Raw genomic sequence first — 21468 nt, forward strand, 5'->3', positions numbered from 1 at the left:
AGGACTGGAGAAATGGCCCTGTTCTGTTTTTACATTCTGATTTTACAAGAAATGTGTCTGTTGGAAGTTATTACTAGCAGAACAGCTTGTGTCAGGACTACTCCTTTACAGATAGTTGTAGATACTTGTCGCTCTCACAGATCCTCAAGATGTCTATTATGTGTCCAGACCAGTAAGAGACCACGTGCATTTTGCTGCTAAGTTTGATTTTATCTAGACATATGCAGCAGCTTCTTTCTAAACTCCACCTCAAGTGTGTAGATAATCTGATCTGTTCAGCAGTCTGTAGACCATATGTTTAAGGACATTACATAAATTCTCTTCAAGGGTTATTCTGCAGTCCAGAACTCCAGAAAATGTACAATTTATCATTTTTGTGTTCTTCCACTGTTCTGGTTATTGCCTTTTGATACAAAAGGCTTCTTGGCTTCTTCCAAAGGCAGCTTCTCTAAAATCAGTTTCTATTGCACTTTCATCTGCCTTTTGTGAGTGACAGGGCCTCACTCGGGTACCCAGTTAAGCCAAATTTCCTTCAAAGAGAGGGCTGCAGTTTAAATTCATCACTGGAACTGAAACCTAAAGCTGATTTGTGCCAAAAACCTACTCTCAAACATACCTGTAGTACTAACTACACTGTTTTTTTTATATTTATGCCTAATATATGGGAACATCTAAGACCATTATAGTTTTCTCTGTGTTGTATTATATGACTGAAAATGAGAGAAATAATGCCAAAATACCTCTTACTTAAGGCTCAATATGATGAAAAAACATCACAGAAATTATTTTAGTATAAATACAGACAAAATAAACTTAAGGTGGGCAGTAGCTAAATCCCAATTCCACTTTTCCAGGATTAAATTCAACACTGGCTCCTGAACTGTCACCTGTATATTGAGGATTTTTATCTGTAAGGTGACTAACACTTTCTCAAGGAAATTTTTGACTGGCTACAATATTAAGCTCTATAAATATTAATGAAAAATACTCACTGATTTTATACTACACATTGAATACAGACATGTATTTCTAAAGTATTGAAAAGTAATTTACCATTTTGACATGCATCAGGAATATGATACTAGATACTATTTTTTATTACCTTCCATAAGTACTTACTTTCAATCTCTTTAATTTTCATTTCCCATGGTATGCAGGCTGTCTTAAAATTCTCAAAATCTCTCTGAAATTTCATCCATTTCTGAAAAGGGTCACAGATTAAAAAAACCACCGTCATCTCAGTGCCCAGATCCTCAATTTCCTCTTGACCTAATGTAACAACTTAATCATCCACAGTATTCTTTGGCAGAGCCCACCGCAATGAAGTACTATCTTATGAAGGTCCATCTCCTTTTGTTTGTTCTGCATATGTCTCCTACTGGCTTTGTGCAAAGTCCCTATTTCTTCCACAAGAGGAATGATTAAGTAATCGCTTCCTTTCATGCCATTATTATTTTTTTTAGAATTGTTTCTGAGAATTTAATTTGTTGTTTCCTTTGCTATTCAAAATTCATATCTGGAGCTCAAGCTGTGTCATTTAATTACAATTACTCCAGCCTGTACTTTTTCTATTGGATAAACATAACTGCTCTAATTGAACTTCCTGTGCTCAGCTGTGTTTGAAACCCTAATTATTCTTTTTGCACATTAATGCTTACAAGATGTGACTACACAACTGCTTGCAGAAAATCCAGTCTAACTGAGGGTAAACTTGGCCAGAGCAAAATATTCTTAGCATCAGTCTTCATCAGCATTTTAGTTTGGGGCAAGCGTGCTTTTCAAGGGAATCTCCCAAACCATCCCTGTTTTACCACACTTAACATTTGCACTGTAAACCAGTGCCAGAGCATAACGCTAAGTCAAAAGATGGACTTGAGGAGTCTACCTGAGGAGCATGATAATCCACATCCACTGCTACTGGGTATTTAGTCCTTGGACTACACAGGACTTAGCCCAAAGACCTGCCAGAATGCATATTGTGCGGACACTGGGTCCTCAACAACCGCTGAAAGACCTTTCGGCCACAATCCTACAGCGCCGTGTTGCTTCCTAGGATATACATGGCCCTGGAACCTTGGCTCAGTGGAGAGGCCTCCAGTATTTTTGTTGTGCAAAAAGACACTTTTTGATCCTTCATAGAGGGCTGTCTCAAGGGAAAGACTGAGCTTGGGATTCAATCCACAGAAAAATGCAATCTACGCCAAGAGAAATTACCTTTCACAAGATATTAAACTCTTGCAAACTCTTGCAAAACAGTTGATTTTTGTCTTGATGACAAGTCTCAATCAAACTGTGAGCTTGCATTAGAAATCTTTTCATGCAAGAGCAGTGGAAATAAAAGTATTAAAATGCAATGAAAGACAAGGAACTCTGTTTTGGAAGATGGATAGGTATAGCAATAATCTGCAAAAGGCTCCCCATTTGCATTACACAAAGTTAGTAAAATAATAAATTTACCTTGGTCATCATCACTTTGTATGCATAGAATTTTTTTCCTTTTCCTTTTCCAAGAGCACCTTCAAACTTTTCCACAAAAAGCTGGGCTTCCCTGGAAAATGAGGGCAAAAGAGAGATATAGATGATGCTATAGTAAACATGATACTGTCTCTACCATAGCAATGTAATTTTTTATGTGTTCTAACTCCTCATAGAGTTTTGTATAATCTTGTTCCCTTAGTAATGTTTAGAAAGAAAAGCTCTGAGATTTTGTGTTTCACAGAAGATTAATCATATGTAGTGCAAACAGAACAAGCAACTTCAGTCATCTGCTCTAATCCAAATACATTTGGAGCTCTGAGATCTGCTTATATTCAGTTAATGTTATAAAATATTTTTAGTCACGGTGACTTTCTTTTGCAGTTCTGCTGCTGCCTGTTTGTGCCACTTACGAACTGTTATTCCTCCTGGTTCCAAATATAAATTGTTGTCCAGCTACCTATGGAAAATTTATTTTCATTTTTTATTTTGGAGGTATGTATACACTAGAGCCTGGTTCCCCTGTGTCGACCCTTCTCAAGACTAGATTGAATTCAACTCTTCAGAATTTCTGCATATATCACCTCTAACTGTACCATTCTCAGAATCATATCTTAGAAGTTTAGCTTCAGTGGTCCCCAAAAGACTAAAATTTTGCTTATGAAGACATGGAAGGTAAATAATACCCTGGTGATACAAGTATGAAAGGAAGATTTTTAAATTGTTTTAAAAAGTCATAATGTCTATGGATTAAAACAATAAACAGATGAGATCAAAAGCATACTAACATTTCCTCCATTAGGTGTGACTTTCACATGTGTATCTATTGGGAAAATTTGCACTAAAGGCTAAATGTCCTGAGTTAAACACTGGAAAACAGTAAGAATTCTTAGCTGTCAGTGTATGCACAAGATTATAACTGTTTCATCATTATACGAGATGATTGCAAAGCATTGTATATTGTATATTGTATTACTCTAAACACTTGGGAAAAGGTGGACCGTTGGGAAAATGTTAATTGTGTTGCATGTCTGTCCAGAAGTGCTACAGATAAGTTCACTGAGTGAAATCAATTATCATGCTTATATCTTCTACTAGCATATTTTATGTAAGCAAGCAAAAGTATTGTGTTAAACTGCAAAATCTGACAGCAGCATTGGCAGAATAGTGGTGTAGCTGTGATAAAGGAGAATTGAAATTATGTGTGAAGGCGGCTACCAGTTGCATCACAACTTCTCTTAACTCATGGTTAAAAATCTCAACATCTTTAAAAATACTGTGTATTTTTAGTAAATGCAGATGCTTAGGGTGATCTTTGTACTATCATTTGAAGAAATGTTGTGGTTTAGTAGTAGCCCACAGCTAAGCACCACACAGCCACTCACTCACTCCTCTTCCCCTGGTGGGGTGGGGAGGAGAATTGGAAGAAAAAGGTAAATTGTGTGGGTTGGGATAGGGGCAGTTTACTAGGATAACAAAGAAAAAGGAAAATAACAACAGTACTTAGAACATACAAAGCAGCTGATCCAATTTGCTTACCCGCCAGAGACCAATGCCCATCCCATCCCAAAGCAATGGCCCCTCCTCTCGAGCCAGCCCCCTTTGTATACTGGGCATGACATCATACGGTATGGAATACTCCTTTGGCTAGTTTGGATCAGCTATCCTGGTTGTGTCCCCTCCCAGCTTCTTGTGAAAATTAACTATATCCCAGCCAAAAAACAGGACACTTATCAAAACCTTTCCCCACTATGCACCCACTGTACCAGTCTCTTTAGCTTGCAGTACCAAGGCTCCGAACAGCCTTTTGTTTCTACACTGCCCAAGATGGTGCAACGTTGAGCTACTGAATTTAGTTTTCACTCTTTGAGAACTTTCCCTCTTCAAGAGCCCTCTGAGCACTCTCACATTCCAAGTGCGCACACCTAAACCCAGCTGGCGAGGCATCAGGACCAGTGCCCGTTCACCTGACCTCCCCAGGAGTTGAGCATGCCTTTTCCCACCATCTGAGATCCTGTTATCTCCTTCAAAGACACAGGTTGGCCGAAGCAAAAAGCTACACACAATGACATGAATCTCAATTCCATCATTCTTTTTTTTCCTTTTCCCTGTGGCACAAGGCATGCACAGATTCAGATAAAAAAGATAAAATACCCAGCCACCACCCCAGCCATACATCCCACCTATTCACCACTTCAAAGTGTTCCTCAGGGATTGAGTCAGTGTCTTTTTAAGGCTCTAGATCCGTTATTCTCAATTCTGTGCTTCTAGATCACATTTGTATTCTGGATTCTGGAGTCTGATCTTTAGCTAACATTGACTGAGCCTTCTTTCTTTTCCAAGCCACTCTGAGTCCTTCAGAGATTTTCTGGCTCAGCACTCACTCACACCTCATTCTTCATTTTGATTCTCAGAAAAATTCTACTCTTAAATTTCATACTCTCAAATAAGTCAGAGAAAACAGATTCTTTCAGCTTCACGAATCCAGTGTCCAAGAGGCCCTTTTAAATGTGTGTCCTCAGGTTTTAAAATCTTGTTGCACTGTCAGGATGTAGAAGGCAGTCCTAACAGCAGATGGCAGCTTCCTCATAAACTCAACAGTCAGTGCTGGAGAAGTACCGTACAAGCAGAGAGTATCAATAAACTGGACATGTACCAATCTCCCAAAGCAGCATTCTGGACTTAAGAGGAAAACCTTCTACCACCACTTCTATCACTAGGTAATTCAAGCATTGGAACTTGTTCATGAGAAACTACTGAAATCAAAACCTGCAGATCTGTAGAAAACCTGTGCTTTCAGTCACTAATTACGTGCAGTTATGCTACAGAATATGAAGATTTCAAATTGTAAGTTGTCTTTTTTTACAGTGAAGCAACAAGTTAGAAATCTAAGGGGATAATATGAAAACATTAACACATAAAAAAATCCTCCATAGCAGATACAAACACATTTTGCATCTGTAGCTGAACACAAAAGTTCTCCACGAACATGTTCTGCTATAAAATTAAGCTAACCAAAACAAGAAGGAACTTTCCACAATGAAAGTCATAAAAATGTTTATTTTAAAGTCTTAATCCCAGCCTTCTCTTCACTTGCTTGAAATGTCTTTTTATAAGGTTTACTGTAAAAAAATAGTATTTCTTATCCCTGTCTGCCTCCAGGACTCTCCATCAAGCAAACTTTCAGGTTAGAGCATTAGCAGTATTTAGATAAACCAAGACACTGCTTTTTGAAGGTGGTGATCTAGATCTCCAGGTTTAATGCTGATGACTCTCCTGAATACTTCCATGGATTTTTGCCGGGGGCTGAAGTTTCCCTTTTCCTTGCATCTCTTCTTCCCCAACACCGACCTGCTCCAGTGTACACTGGTTACAGAACTGTGATCAACTGCCCCTAAATCCTACTGCTTTATAATCTGTTTTTCTCAGATTTTCACTCCTTTGGCCTGCATTGGACCAACTTCATCACTGCAGCACAAACAAACCAGATGATGAACTGATACCAGTTAAACTTCTTACTGGGTAGTTACGCATGCAGTCAACTGAGTTACACATGCAAGACCAGAGCATAAAACCAGTTGGACCCATGCATGCAATATTTGTGAAGCTACTTCATGTTTCACCTTGAATACTGTGTTCAGTTCTGGGCCCCTCATGACAAGAAGGACATTGAGGTGCTGGAGCGTGTCCAAAGAAGGGCAACAAAGCTGGTGAAGGGTCCAGAGCACAAGTCTTATGAGGAGTGGCTGAGGGAACTGGGGTTGTTTAGCCTGGAGAAGAGGAGGCTGAGGGGAGAACTTCTCGCTCTGGACAACGACCTGAAAGGAGGTTGTAGTGAGGTGGGTGTTGGTCTCTTCTGCCAAGTAACAAGTGATAGGGCAAGAGGAAACAGCCTGAAGTTGTGCCAGGGGAGGTTTACATTGGAAGTTAGGAAAAATTTCTTGACTGAAAGGGTTGTCAAGCACTGGAACAGGCTGCCCAGGGAAGCGGTGGAGTCACCATCCCTGGAGGTATTGAAAAGACGTGTAGATGTGGTGCTTAGGGACATCGTTTAGTGGTGGATTTGGCAGTGTTAGTTTACAGTTGAAGTCGGTGATCTAAAGGATCCTTTCCAACCTAAATGATTCTATGATTCTATGGTTATTATGCAACTGAAAGAAATGAGATTTTTTAAAAAAAATATTTTGTGAAAGAAAAGAATGAAAGTCTTCTTTCATTGCTGGAATAAATGAAATCAAGTTACCTTTGATGTTCTACAAGAATGTCTTACATTTTGGTGTGTGGTGGATTTTATCAGTAACATTCTAAATAGCATTTGCATACCACTCGTTTAGAGAGACTAAGTCTTATAAGGGAATCCCACCACATGGAAATATACAGAGGAGTTATTAATTGCCCCATAGCAGGCTATCTGTTAGCTGCATCCATGAATATTTGCATGACTTAAAGATCTTATTTAATTGGTAGTTAAATGGAAATCTCAATAACAACTTGATTCTATGAAAAATTCCCACAAGAGTTTTAATGAAATATCTGAAGAGCGAATTTAGAGCAGAAGCAGGGCTTGAAAGAGAGCTTATGGGTAATGAGGCAGAAACACGTATGCAGATATGTGCAAGGAAGTAATACAGAAACCATAACTACCAGATGATACTGGAGCCATCAAACAGAACATGTTTTCTTTCTCCCCCTCAGCTTTTCTTCCCTCATCATCAGCTCTGTCACAGGTTAGTCCCAGTGGGTTACTCCTGACCTCTTTGATTTGTAGGTTGAGACCTTTCCCTGACTTCTACTTAAACTTCTTGGCTTTAAAAGTTCAGCAACGACTTAGCACCATTAAGTCAGGGCATAGGCTTGCAACGTCCTTTCTATGTCTGTGACACATGCTCTTTCTTGTTAAATATAATACAATATGTTACTTAATTCAGGTTTCTACCTTGATGTCTAAACTATCGTATTGAAAGACCTCTATTTGTACATCCCTGCAGACTTTTGCCACACTTTATCCTTTCCTCCATTTCTTTTATGCTAATAATAAAATGTGAGGACAGAAAGGATGATCAAGCAATAAAAAGTAGTCCTAAACCCATAGAACTCTTTTAGAAACCACGACAAGAGCTAAAACCACATACAGATATATATGCACGCCTACTTGGAAGTAATGCAACCTCACTAACATGAGGATGTGTCAAAAACAACGCAGAGCAACAAAACTGATCTTTGTAATCACTGGTATCATATGTTGTACGTAAATTATCTATATCACAAGATAGGCCAAAGTGTGCCCCGTCAGCTAACTGTGAATTTAAAGAAGCTTCAGAGAAACCTTATTAATTGAATTACAAATACAAGAAACTAATAAATGTTGCATGGGGCTGGGCATTATTGTCCCAGAGGAGACTGAGTTAATTATTAACACTAGGTGTGGAGTTACAGGTTCCAAAGTACTTGGTGTACAGTACTTCGGGAACTTCAGTGTGGTAAAGAGAGGATGAATTACAGCTCTCAGAGGTTGCTGTTAATGAACAGGATTCAAGTGGATTGCTCACATTTTTCAGAAATTTTTCACAGTTCAGAAAGGTTTCAGTCTCCAAGATCGAAAAACTCATTAAAAAGAAATGTCACATTAATATTGATCACCCAGGACTTCTCCAAGTCCTAAAATATTGGCTAAAAAATGACCACAAAACAACTGTTGTCATGCACGGGTCACTTGAAAAGCAGTTCAGCAGTAATAATGGGCAAATTATAGTGTTATTTAATACCCAGTTGGCCTTGAGGACATCCAGGCTGGCCTCCAGGACTGCCAGTATGTTCACAGTAAGGGAGATGAAATACTGATTCACTGGAGTACAAAGAACACATTCAAAGATGAGAAATTTCCACCATCCCACGCATGCACCTTATGTATCTTTGGGTTTTGTGTAGTTGTAAAATATTCTCTTTCCAATTCATCTGTCCTGATGGGTAATCTAAGTCCTGCAATAAAATAAATGATGTTAAAAAATACTGAAAAATTGCCACATTATATTTTGTCCCTGGCAGATGAAGAGAACACTGCTCTGCTCTGCTCTGTTTTTCTTAGAAAAAACCAAGAAGTTCTCATGGCTTTCTTTATGGCCTGTATTTAATTGGAAGTCCTTTAAAAAGCCTAAGCTTGACAATTCAGTGCCTTTTTTTTTTTTTTTAAATATTGTCCTTTCACTTGGTTTGATAGTTTGCTAACTGGCTTGTGGTATAACGTTAAAGTGAGACTACTGTTGGCACATTTCTGGATTCTTGTGTTCAATTCTCTGATTATACAGTACCATAATAGGCTTTGCTGGTGGATATAAATCACATAGCTGTCAATAGTCTTTGCTATTTTATAGCACAAAACTTTGCTAAAGTTGTATGTGCACTAACAAGGGGAGTGAGATTAGTATAGCAGAGCCAAACACAACAGCACAGCTTTTAAACATTCTCCTTTCCTTCATATCAGTGCAAAAGCCAGCCAGGAGGATACACAGACAGGGATGCAGTCCCCAAAATCAGATCCTTAGAGGTAAATTGGGGTAGCTTTCCCTGGAGGTTTTCCAATGCATAACAGCTGAAGCTGTGGCCCATGAGTTGCATTTTTTTGTACCTTTTTCTAACCCAAAAATCTTTTCAATGCTTTACTTCCCTCTCTAAATATCAGTCTTGTAAATAATGATTGATGGTCATTACCATCTGATGGCTTTTCAGGTAATTTTGTGCTGCCCTGGGTGTCAAGAGGAAATGTGCACAAATTATCATCTCCCATGTAAAAGGCACAATGACATTACTCAGAAACCACGTAAACTAGCAGGAGGAAAATGAAAACAATAAAACTCTTCTGAAGGAGAATATTTGTCTTGGAAATGAGAAAAAGACTGGACTCGAGCCACACTCATGCTTGCAACAGCAAGGACCACTATGTCCCCAGCCTGCAACAAGGCCAAGTGCAGGGACCTGCACATGGGTCAGGAGAACCCAAGCACAACTACAGCCTGGGAGGAAAATGGATTGAGAGCAGCCCTGAGGAGAAGGACTTGGGGGTGTTGGTTGATGAAAAGCTCAATATAACCCAGCAATGTGTGCTTGCAGCCCAGAAAGCCAACCATATCCTGGGCTGCATCAAAAGAAGTGTGACCAGCAGGTCGAGGGAGGTGATTCTCTCCCTCTACTCTGCTCTTGGGAGACCCCACCTGGAGTCCTGCATCCAGCTCTGGGGTCCCCAGTACTAGAAAGACATGGAGCTGTTGGAGCGAGTCCAGAGGAGGGCCACGAAGCTGATCAGAGGGCTGGAGCACCTCTCCTATGAGGACAGGCTGAGAGAGTTGGGGTTGTTCAGCCTGGAGAAGAGAAGGCTCCAGGGAGACCTTATAGCATCCTTGCAGTACCTGAAGGGGCCTACAGGAAAGCTGGAGAGGGACTGTTTACAAGGCCATGGAGTGATAGGACAAGGGGTAATGGGTTTAAGCTGAAGGAGGGTCGATTTAGATTAGATGTTAGGAAGAAATTCTTTACTGTTAGAGTGGTGAGGTAGTGGAACAGCTTGCCCAAAGAAGCTGTGGCTGCCCCCTCCCTGGAAGTGTTGAAGGCCAGGTTGGATGGGGCTTTGGGCAACCTGGTCTAGTGGAGGGTGTCCCTGCCCATGGCAGGTGGGTTGGAACCAGATGGTCTTTAAGTGCCTTAAACTTGCAAATCAATAACAAGTGACTTTTGAATACTCTATTAGCATCTCTTGCTGTTGAAAATTTTGGTCAACAGTTTCAACAGTTATTAATAGCAAGTATTTCCCTATGTCATCTCTTTCCTCCCCTGTACAAATTTTACAGTATTATGGGATGGGGGGTGGGGGCGGGGGGGATGCAACCTCTCTTGGAGGTAGAAGAAGAAATTCTCCTATTCTTTGTCTTCCAGGTTCCACATACAGACATACTTTGTGGGATATTTCTTCTCCGCATTGTGAGAAATGTTCTTTACTCTGAGTCAAACCCCACTTCCATATTTGTTCTGTACTAGCACCTATTTTTTTCAAAAATTGAAAAAAAATATGGTCCCTAGGAATACTCAAGGATTTTTTACATATTCATGTTAAAATAAGACCAAAAAAATACTTTTTTCATATTGTTTAGAAGAGTGAATATTAGAGTTGATTAGGACTTTTCATTCTAAATATTACTTTTTTAAACGAAGTGTTAATTGGTCAGACAAACTATTTTTGAGGAAAGATTTAATTTCCACCAAATTTTGTGTTTTGAAAAAGTGATAAATTTTAAATTGTTGAAACAATCCCCTTGTTTTCATGACTCAAAACCAGTTTCTCCCAAGGGAGTGTTTTTTCATAGCTAAAAAAGTATAGGGTGGTAAAGATGATTTCTAGTTAGCTCTAGTAACTGCTTTGTACAATAGTTAATCTTTTCCTTCATTCTTTTGTTCTGCAAGTGCATGAATGAACAATAACTTTAGAACACAGATGCAGAACTAGTTCCTCTGTAGCAAATGCCTTCTGTCAAAACCTGGCTGAGATACTCATTGCTGAAATGGCATTCTTAAGAGAGTTGCACTGGTAAATTAAATCACCTCTAATTTCTAATTTACATCCTTGTCTCTAGAAAGATATATTTCAAACAGCCCCTGATTATTGTCTCAAGAACCATGACTGAGGATACTGCTCTGCTGCAGAGTGTCCCTCTGAAGTTTGAAATTAAGCTGAATTAGCACTGTCAGACTCTAATCTCAGCTTGATACATCATAGATCTTTGCAGGTCTGGAGATGTGAAAAAAGTGAGGAAGAAGCCACAGAGAGGAATGAAAAAATTGTTATGCAGGAAACAATATCACCACTGTCCCAGGCCCTAAGCAATAGACATATTAGAATCACAGAATCACAGAACAGTTTGGGTTGGAAGGGACCTCAAAGATCATCTAGTTCCACCTCCCATGCCAGGGGCTTTGGACACCCTCCGCTAGACCAGGTTGCCCAAAGCCCCATCCAACCTGGCCTTCAACACTTCCAGGGAGGGGGCATCCAGAACTACTCTGGGCAACCTGTTCCAGTGCCTCAGCACCCTCATAGTGAAGAATTTCTTCCTAATATCTAAATCTACCGTCCTTCAGCTTAAGGCCATTACCCCTTGTCCTATCACTGCATGGCCTTGTAAACCGTCCCTCTCCAGCTTTCCTGTAGGCCCCCTTCAGGTACTGCAAGGATGCCATACGGTCTTCCCCAGAGCCTTCTCTTCTGAGGGTGCACTCAATCCCGCTGTCCATGTTGCTGACAAAGATGTTGAACAGTGCCAGTCCCAGTACCAACCCCTGAGGAACACCACTCATCATTGGTCTCCCCTTGGACATCAAGCCATTGACCGCAACTCCTTGAGTGCGACCATCCAGCCAATTCCTTATCCGCTGAGTGGTCCATCCATCGAATCCATGTCTCTCCAATTTAGAGACAAGGATGTTGTGCGGGACAGTGTCAAATTCTTTGCATAAGTCCAGGTAGATGACATCAGTTGTTCTTCCCTTATCCGCCGACACTGTAACCCCATCATAGAAGGCCACCAAGTTTGTCAGGCATGATTTTCCCTTAGTGAAGCCACGCTGGCTGTCACCAATCACCTCCTTGTTTTCCATGTGCCTGAGCATAGTTTCTAGGAGGATCTTACCAGGCATAGAGGTGAGTGACCAGCCTCTAGCTCCTCAGGTCTTCCTGTTTTCCCTTTTTAAAAGAGGTTTGATTTTTTCAAATGTACTGAGTGCTTCCAAATTCCATTACGTCTATCTAAGATGCTAAATGCAGATTTAAATTCCTAATTCTCAGCTCACACATTTAAAAATGTGACCAAATATTAGTTGTTAGCTTTTTTTTTTCCCCAGCTGTTTGATGGATTTATGTATTTTGTCTGCTGAGATTGCATTACTCTGTAGAGAACTGTGACAATCTGAATGGGATTGCCTGGAATAAAAGGTGACTATTTTTGGAATCTTATTTGACAGAGAAACATAGTAATACACATAATTCTTCGGTTAATAAAAGTAGATTCAAAATAAATAAGCTAATCTGAATAACTGTCATTTGCTCTTGGAATAGACATTATTTTTAGGGCAAATAAGCTGATAATATGCTTCCAAGCCTACTTCAGAGAGGGCGGTAGCAAAGCATAGGAAACAAAAATATTGTTGCAAACTGCCATAAGAGCACATTGATACATGTTTTTTACTAAAATAAACCTTCTGATGTCAGCAAATAAAATTGAATGCATGTCTAGTCTCCCAGTCCAGGTTTCATAAACATAAGAATTTAAAAGTCAATAAACTAGTGGACTTTTAGGTAGACTTGCTGCCCATGTTGAATGTACAATGACCATTTCATCCTGAGTGTTAATAACGAAATTGTTAAGATAAAAAGGCAGATAATAAGAGCAGGATTTTGAGAACTCACTATTAGTTAATTGCAAAAGACCACCTCAGAAAATAAAAAAAGTGCAGTAATTTGGCATTCGCTGAGGATGACTACAAGCACTCATCCAATTACAAAATTTCACAGTAACGTAGATTTTTAAGGCCGGAAAGGATTGATACTCCCTTTCCCTCTGACCTGGAGAGGATGACACAGGCTGCAGATGTTCATTGAGGGACTCCTGATTCGTACCCACAATTAATGGCTGAGCTAAAACATGTTATGTAAAAAAGTACTCTAGGTTTTAGAGGCTTCTATCTGTACTTAATCACCACTTACCCTCACTGCAAATATGTTTGCCAGTTGTCCTCAAACACATCTTTTTTACAATGTCATATGAGCAGACTGAGAGAACCAGCTGATATCAAGCATAGAATCGTAGCATGGTTTGTGTTGGAAGGGACTTTTAAAGGTGTAGTCCACTCCTCCAGCAATGAGCAGGAAGACCTTCAACTAGGCCAGCTTGCTCAGAGCCCCGTCCAACCTGACCTTGAATGTTTCCTGGCATGGGGCATCTACCACCTCTCTGGGAAACCTGTTTTCACTAGGCTTCTGTGAAACAAAGCAACTCATGTTTCACCACCCTCATCATTTTATCTAGTCTGTATCTTTCTTCTTTTAGTTTAAAACCATTACCCCTTGTCCTATTGCTACAAGCCCTATTAAAATGTCTGTCTCCATCTTTCTTATAAGCCCTCTTTAAGTATTGAAAGTCCACAATAAGGTCTCCCCAGAGCCTTCTCTGCTCCAGGCTAAACACCCCAACTCTCTTAGCCTTCCCTCATAGGAGAAGTGTTCCGTTGCTCTGATCTTTTTTGTGGCCCTCCTCTGGCATCGCTCCAACAGGTCCATATCTTTTTTGTACTGGAGACTCCAGAGGTGGATGCAGTACTCCAGGTGGGGTCTCGCCAGAGTGGGGCAGAGGGGAAAAATCACTTCCCTTGACCTGCTGCCATGCTTCTTTTGATGCAGCCCAGGATGCAGTTGGCTTTCTGTTCTGCAAGTGCATGTTGCTGGCTCACATCCAGTTTGTCACCCACCAGTACTCAGAAGTCCCTTCCTGCAGGGCTGCTCTCAATCCCATCATCCCCCAGCCTGTATTGATACCATGGGTTGCCCTGACCCAGGTGCAGGACCTTGCACTTGGCCTTGTTGAACCTCATGAGGTTCACATGGGCCCACTTCTCAAGCCTGTCCAGTCCTTCTGAATGGCATCCCTTCCCTCACACGTGTCAACTGCACCACTCAGCTTCGTGTTGTCTGCAAACTTGCTGAGGGTGCACTCGACCCCACTATTGTGTCATTGATCAACGTAATAAACAGTGCTGGTGCCAATACGGAATCCTAAGGGACACCACTTGTTACTGATCTCCATACGGACATTGAGCCATTGACCACGAACTTGCAACCATCCAGCCAATTCTTTATCCCCCAAACAGTCCATCCTTCAAATCCCTTTCTCTCCAATTTAGAGAGAAGGATGTTGTGGGGGATCGTGTCAAAGACCTCACAGAAATCCAGATAGATGACATCCGTAGCTCTTCCCTTGTGAACTGATGTAGACACTCCATCATAGAAGGCCACTAGGTTGGTCAGGCAAGACTTGCCCTTTGAAAAGCCATGCTGGCTGTCTTGAATCACCTCCTTGTCCTCCGTGTCCCTTAACATAGCTTCTAGGAGGATCTGTTCCATGATCTTCCCAGGCACAGAGGTGAGACTGACAGGTCAGTAGTTCCCAGGGTCTTCATTTCTACCCTTTTTAGAAACGGGTGCAATATTTCCCTTTTTCCAGTCACCAGGAACTTCGCCTGACTGTCATGACTTTTCAAATATCATGGAGAGTGGCTTGGCAACTACATGAGCCAATTCCTTCAGGACTCTGGGATGCATCTCATTAGGTCCCACAGACTTACATATGTTCAGTTTCCTCAGATGAACCTGATGTTCTCTTACAGTGGGAGGGACTTTGCTCCCCCAGTCCCTGCTTTGAGGTTCATCTACTCAAGAGGTGTGGGAAGAGAGGCTGCCAGTGAAGACTGAGGTAAAATGTTGTTGAGTACCTCAGCCTTCTCATATGTTCTTACCAATTTGCCAGTTGTGTTCATCAGGGGATACACTTTCTTTGACCTTCCTTTGCTGGCTGACATACCTGTTGAAGCCCTTCTTATTATTCTTTGTGTCCCTTGCCAAGTTCAGCTCCAGCTGGGCCTTGGTCTTCCTGATCCCATCCTTACACAACCAGGTAACATCCCTGGATATCTGCCTTTGCTTCCACTGCCTGAGCATTTCCTTCTTGCTCTTTAGTTTGACCAGCAGGTCTTGACTCACCCATGCTGGTCTCCTGCTGTCCTTTCCTGATCTCTTACACATGGGGATCAAGAGCTCTTGCACTCTGTGGAAAGCATCCTTAACAATCTGCCAGCTCTGTTCTGGTCCCTTGTACCTGACTGCAGTTTCCCAGGGGTCTCTTTGACTAATTCCTTGAATGGCTGAACTTTTCTTTCCTAAAATTCAGGGTTCTGACTTTATTCTTTGTCTGCCCCATTTCCCCCAGGACTACAAACTCCACCAGTGCATGATCACTGCAGTCCAGGCTGCCTCCAATCTTGAAGCCTCTGATTAGCTCATTTCTGTTGGTGACCAACAGGTCCCATAACGCATGCCCTCTGGTAGGGGCGTCTATTACCTGGCCTAAGAAGTTATCCTCAATGCATTTCAGGAGTCTCCTGGATTGCTCACCATGCTACTCTTCCAGCAGATGTCAGGGTGGTTGAAGTCCCCCAGCAGGATGAGAGCCTACCAGCGTGATGCCTCCTGCAGCTGAACTAAGTTTTGTCAATAGGTTCCCCTTAATCGGGCAGCCTGTAGTAAATGCTGACCAGAAGGTTCTCTTTGTTTTCTTGGTCTCTAATTCCTCCCTATAAGCTTTCAGCCTGCTCATGGCTATTCTGCAGAGACAGCTCTTCACAATCTATCCATTTCTTGATGTAGAGGGCTACCCCTCCACCCCTCCTTCCTCGCCTGTCCCTTCTGAACAGCCTGTAGCCATCAATAGCAGCACTCCAGTCATGGAATTCGTCCCACACAATTTCAGTAACAGCAAATAGGTCGTAGCTTTCTAGCAGCATGGTGGCTTCCAGTTCCTCATGTTTATTGTATGCATTTGTGTGGAGGCACTTCAGTCAGGCTGTCAGCCATATCATCTTTTTAGAGGAACACATCTTCCTTCCTTTGAGGTATTTCCCCAGTGTTTTCTTCTTGGTTCCTATTACCTTAGGATCCACTGGCTCCTCTCTGTAAGACTTCAAGTGTGCTCCAGTGTACCCAGCACATCACAGAGCAACAGGCTGAGGGCCCTCACTAGCACCCCATCCCTCTAACCTTGGTGCATCATCCCACAGCTTATCATGGGCGAGCCTGATGTTATATCCTTCCCCCTTCAAGTCTAGTTTAAAGCTCTGTCAATATCAGCCCTACTAGCTCATGAGCAAAGACCCTATTCCCACTTTGAGAGACAAGAATCCCATCGGACACCAGCAGGCCTGGTGCTGTGTAGACCATCCCGTTCTCAAATAATTAAAATTCTCTCAATGATACCAGCCATGTATTAATAGACTGGATCTGTCTGTTTCTTCCTATATCACTGCCCGTAACTGGAAGGATAGAGGAAAAAATTACCTGTGCTGTGGCTTCCCTTATGAACTGCCTCAAGGCCCAGAAGTCTCTTCTGATTGCCCTTGGACTACGTGTTGCAGCTTCATTGCCACCCACATGGAAGAGCAATAATGGGTAATAGTCTGAGGGCCATACCAGGCTAGCAAGTTTCCTAGGAAAAAGTAATTGCTAGGAATGCTGGGATAGAAGAATGGCTATAAAAATAGAAGCTCTGTTCATAGTAAGAATACAACAAATTTTAACTTTATTTACATGGGCATCTTCAGTTATAGACTATGCAAAATAAAGTAATTGTTATCTGATTATCTAATCTGCTCAAAGTAATTGTTATCTGATTATCTAATCTGCTCATTTATTTTCTCTGAAATTTCTCTCACCTTTGCAATGCTTCCACTTTACATGTCCTAGGTAGTCTTTTTTATTCCCTTCCATGTCACCTTCTTTCAGAACATACCTCCCACCTCCTCTTTGTAAACATATCCTGCCTGAAATGACCTTGCATTCTGGAAGCAAAATTTTGTAGTCCTTCCACACCATATTTCATATGCTCTCTCCTACCGTTACATCTGTGTTTTCCATCTATATCAAAAACTGTCTGCAGGAGAGACCATCTTTTCTCTGTTAGATGTGTCTAATGAAACATGACCGTATGTTTTGTTGGTGTTTAGGCAGTACTGCAATGAATGAGTTATTCAAAACAGAGGACCACAACAGTTTTGGCAAAAGAATATAGTTTTCTGTGTTTACCCAGTTTCCTGTGCTGGTGGAAATTTAACTGTAAATGAAACTTAATTTTTAGCCTTAATGAAAATGTAGTGATAGGTTTGCTAGGGAAAAATACAATTTTCATATGTGTCATATCTAAAAATGCATGAAAATGTGAGCTCAGTTTCCAATCAGTTCGCTTTTTCATAAGATTAAAAAAAAAAATCTGTTTTTCTTTCCAAAAAGTTAGAATAGAAAGATAAATCCTCTCTTCCCACTCCAGTAATCTGGAGGTTTTTCCTGAAATTGCATCATTTTTCTTGGATGAGATATTAAACTTATCAATAGAAGAATTTACCAACATTAACCTAACTGAAGAAAATGACAGATTTTGCGAGGGGTGTAATGGAAACTTAAAAAAGAAAAAAATCTGAGTTTTTCATATCTGCTTTCAGATCTACAGAGACAAGAAAGCACTGATCTGCAATGCCATTTATCTCCACTTTCTGTGACAGCACACCCTGTCAAAGAGAGATTAGAGGTGGTACGAAGTTAATTGTGTCAGTACGTCTAGAAATAAAGTGAAAGTTCAGAAAAACAGTGCAAAGTGCAAAGCAGGATGGCATATATTCACTATGGAAATCAAACCATACTTCAGGACAGACAACTTCTTTTTCATCTTCCATGGCTTGTTTCGTAGTGTGGCAATTAGTTTCTTTTTTTCTTCTACCTCTTCTTTTAACTTGGCCAATTCTTCCTCTGTAATCGGCTCCTCCTCAGAGTCAGAATCAGAGCTTCAAACAAAAGCAGGAACAAAAACTGTCACCAAAACTCAGAAAGGACAGAAGTTTTCACCGAAGCACATACTTGGTGTTAATTCTTGTTAACTTTGAGACCTAGATAAATGCCTTCATTGTGGCACAGAAGGGAGGACACAGTTCATTTAGACTTGTTATTAATTTAGTACGAAAGGCAAAGCCTGCACACAAAGTGCAGAGCCGCAGCTGAACCAGCACTACACCCGGACCATCCCATGGAGAGCGGGCAGCGCTCTTAGGGAAGTGTCTGACAGCCAGTGATTGTTCCTGCAGGACTAACCAGCCTCCGAAGAGTCCAACTCAAAATCACAATGGGCAAGCGAGGACACTGTAACTGCAGGCATAAAAATGAACTTATTCACCCCACTTCAGTGTGCCACAGGAGAGAGAACAGACACCACAGACACAGCAAAGGCAAGTTTAAACACCAGACGACAGCCCATCAAGGGATCAAGGCAACAACATTTCAGAGATAAGAAAGATTCAAAGCCACTTTTCAGCAAGGCTGTGATGTGTCCTGGCACTCGGACTAAGCAGATGCAATAGTAATGGTATCTCCAGATGTGTGGTGTTTGTAATCTGAATTTCTTATCCATGCGGTGGCTTGTAGTATCTTTGGCATCTTTGCTTATTAAGGTGATGTCCACTTTCCTAAAACCTGCATAAACACCCTTTTCTGTGCGCAATCTTACATATCAGATAATGGCATATAGCAAATCATTAGCAGCAGGTGTTTCCTCTTCTTATGCCAGCAAACAGGAAAATGATAAAAAGAAAACCATTAGACTCTGACTTCCTGCCCTCAAAATCTGACAGTGATGACTATCACTAAGTGAACTCTTAGTAAAAGCAGTTTGAAGCATTTCTATTTGTTTCTTGTGGTGTTTTCTTTTGCTTTTTTTTTTCCTGTTTTGAATGTTTGAAAATGTACTGCAGGTTTTTTTAAAATAGTTTTCTAGTTTGTTTTGGGAACAGTTCATTCAGGCTTTATCAGGCAAGCAGCTTTCAGGATGTTTTGCTTATCATTCACCTTTCTGAGATTTTGATATTCAAAATCTGATGTCAGAGCTGAACGATTCATTACCTAAGTCACCTAATTATATAATTTCTATCGTCTGGATAACAAAAGAATTATAAACTTTTTCTTCTACCAAAACAGATAGCACAGCTGTAGTTAAAGATTTGTATGATATAAAGGACAAAAGGGCTTATCAGCAAGAATATTTATGAAGAGTTTCAAAACAAACAAATACAATAAAAGCAAAATTCTGCAATACAGCAAAATACAAATTTCTCATTGGTCAGGTATCTTTAGTTTTCATGAAATACACATTATTATTGCAAAAGCTACAGGGGATCAGCGTAAAAAATTCAGACACATAGGAGTAAGTTAGCAAAGGAAAGAAAGAGGTTATCACAGTTATCAAATGCCCTGCTATTAAAGACTCAAAAGCTATTTAGAAAGCTGAACCCATAAAAATTCAGACTTCATGTGATAATAAACAGTGCCACAAAAATATAAATCTACAGAAAGAAAGACTGCTACTGAACACTAGATATATTTATTGTTATTCTAGTATTCCAACAAGCAAGTGAAAACTATATGAAAACTTAAGTTAAATGGATGAAGGTCAATAGAAACATTTGTGCATACAATTTTGATCCATTAGAATGCAAAAAGAGTCATGACTTTAAGAAGAATAGAAGGATTAAAGGAGTCTGGGTGCATTGGGTTTGCGTGGCAAGGTTTTGGTAGGGGGGGGGCTACAGGGGTGGCTTCTGTGAGAAGCTGCTAGAAGCTTCCCCTGTGTTTGATAGAGCCAATGCCAGCTGGCTCCAAGACAGACCCACCACTGGCCAAGGCCGAGCTCATCAGCAATGCTGGTAGGGCCTCTGGGATAACATGTTTAAGAAGGAAAAAAAAAAATCCCACAAAGTAGCAGTAGTTTTTGCAGCCAGAGAAAGGAGAGAGAAGATGTGAGAAACAACTTTGCAGACACCCAGGTCAGTGCAGGAGTGGGAGGAGGTGCTCCAGATGCCAGAGCAGAGATTCCCCTGCAACCTGTGGTGAAGACCACGACGAGGCAGGCTGTCCCCCTGCAGCCCATGGAGGAAGGATGAGGGGGTGTAGAGATTCCACCTGCAGTCCGTGGAGGACCCCATGCCAGAGCAGGTAGAGGCACCCGAAGGAGGCTGTGACCCCATGGGAAGCCCATGCTGGAGCAGGCTCCTGGCAGGACCTGTGGCCCCATGGAGAGAGGAGCCCACACTGGAGCAGGTTTGCTGGCAGGACTTGTGACCCCATGGGGGACCCACACTGGAGCAGTCTGCTCCTGAAGGTCTGCACCTCATGAGAGGGCCTCCATGCTGGAGCAGGGGAACAATGAGAGGAGTCCTCCCCCTGAGGATGAAGAAGCGGCAGAAACACCGTGAGATGAACTGACCGTAACCCCCACTCCCCGTCCCCCTGTGCCGCTGAGGAGGGGGAAGGTTGAAGCCGGGAGTGAAGTTGAGCCTGGGAAGATGGGAGGGGTGGCGGGAGGTGTTTTAAGAGTTGATTTTATTTCTCATTCCCCTACTCTGTTTTGCTTAGTAATACATTAGATGAATTCCCTCTCTAAGTTCAGTCTGTTTTGCTCGTGACGATAATTAGTGGGTTATCTCTCCCTGTCCTTATCTCGACCCACAAGCGTTTCGTTATACTTTTTCTTCCCTGTCTAGTGAATGAGGGGAGTGAGAGAGCGGCTCTGGTGGGCACCTGGCCCCCAGCCAGGGTCAACCCACCACACTGGATCTGAGAGATCTTTAAATCCTTAGTTGTTACAATCAGCTGCTTTACATTTTACAAAGCAGACAGCAACGTGACCAGTATTGAGGATATCCTTTGACAGAAGATTGCTGGGTTATGTAAAACTGAAATATACCATTTTATGAGGCTGCAGTGAGAGCGGTTGGAAATATGAGTGGTAGGTGCTAATGCAGTGAGTTTACTGAGGAAAGGAAGCTGAGCAGAACATAAGAGGTAAAGTAGGGATAATATTGGCTCTTGTGCCCATTGCCCACTACTGCTTTATTTGTCTTTGCAAACACATCTCATCTTTCATTTTTCACTTTCCTTTGAAACCAGGAAAATAATAAAAAAAAATAAAAGAAATTTCTAAGCATCTTTAAGAAATCAGTTCTTTCAAAAGTGTTTGCACTACACAGTCAAACTTCAGGCAGTTACAGCAGTTTTTTCCTTTAGCTTGAGTGGTTGAACCCTGAGATTCAAGCCAGGAAATCAGAATTCTGTCTTTTGCAACCGAAAGTCTCAGCCTTTCATGAAAA

At 41.3% G+C, this 21468-nt stretch overlaps 1 protein-coding gene across 1 annotated transcript in view; it reads right to left on the minus strand.

Annotated features, from left to right (window-relative positions):
* Positions 1-21468, minus strand: part of TMC1 (transmembrane channel like 1) — a 72761-nt gene that overhangs the window by 38386 nt on the left and 12907 nt on the right. The window contains exons 4-6 of the mRNA XM_054809942.1: positions 17977-18117; positions 2458-2548; positions 1120-1201 (exon numbers count right to left, since the gene is read on the minus strand). Of these exons, the coding sequence (XP_054665917.1) occupies positions 1120-1201; positions 2458-2548; positions 17977-18117 (314 nt within the window). The remainder of the gene's footprint in view (positions 1-1119; positions 1202-2457; positions 2549-17976; positions 18118-21468) is intronic.

This window comes from Grus americana, chromosome Z (genome assembly GCF_028858705.1).
Source record: "Grus americana isolate bGruAme1 chromosome Z, bGruAme1.mat, whole genome shotgun sequence".
NCBI lineage: Eukaryota > Metazoa > Chordata > Aves > Gruiformes > Gruidae > Grus > Grus americana.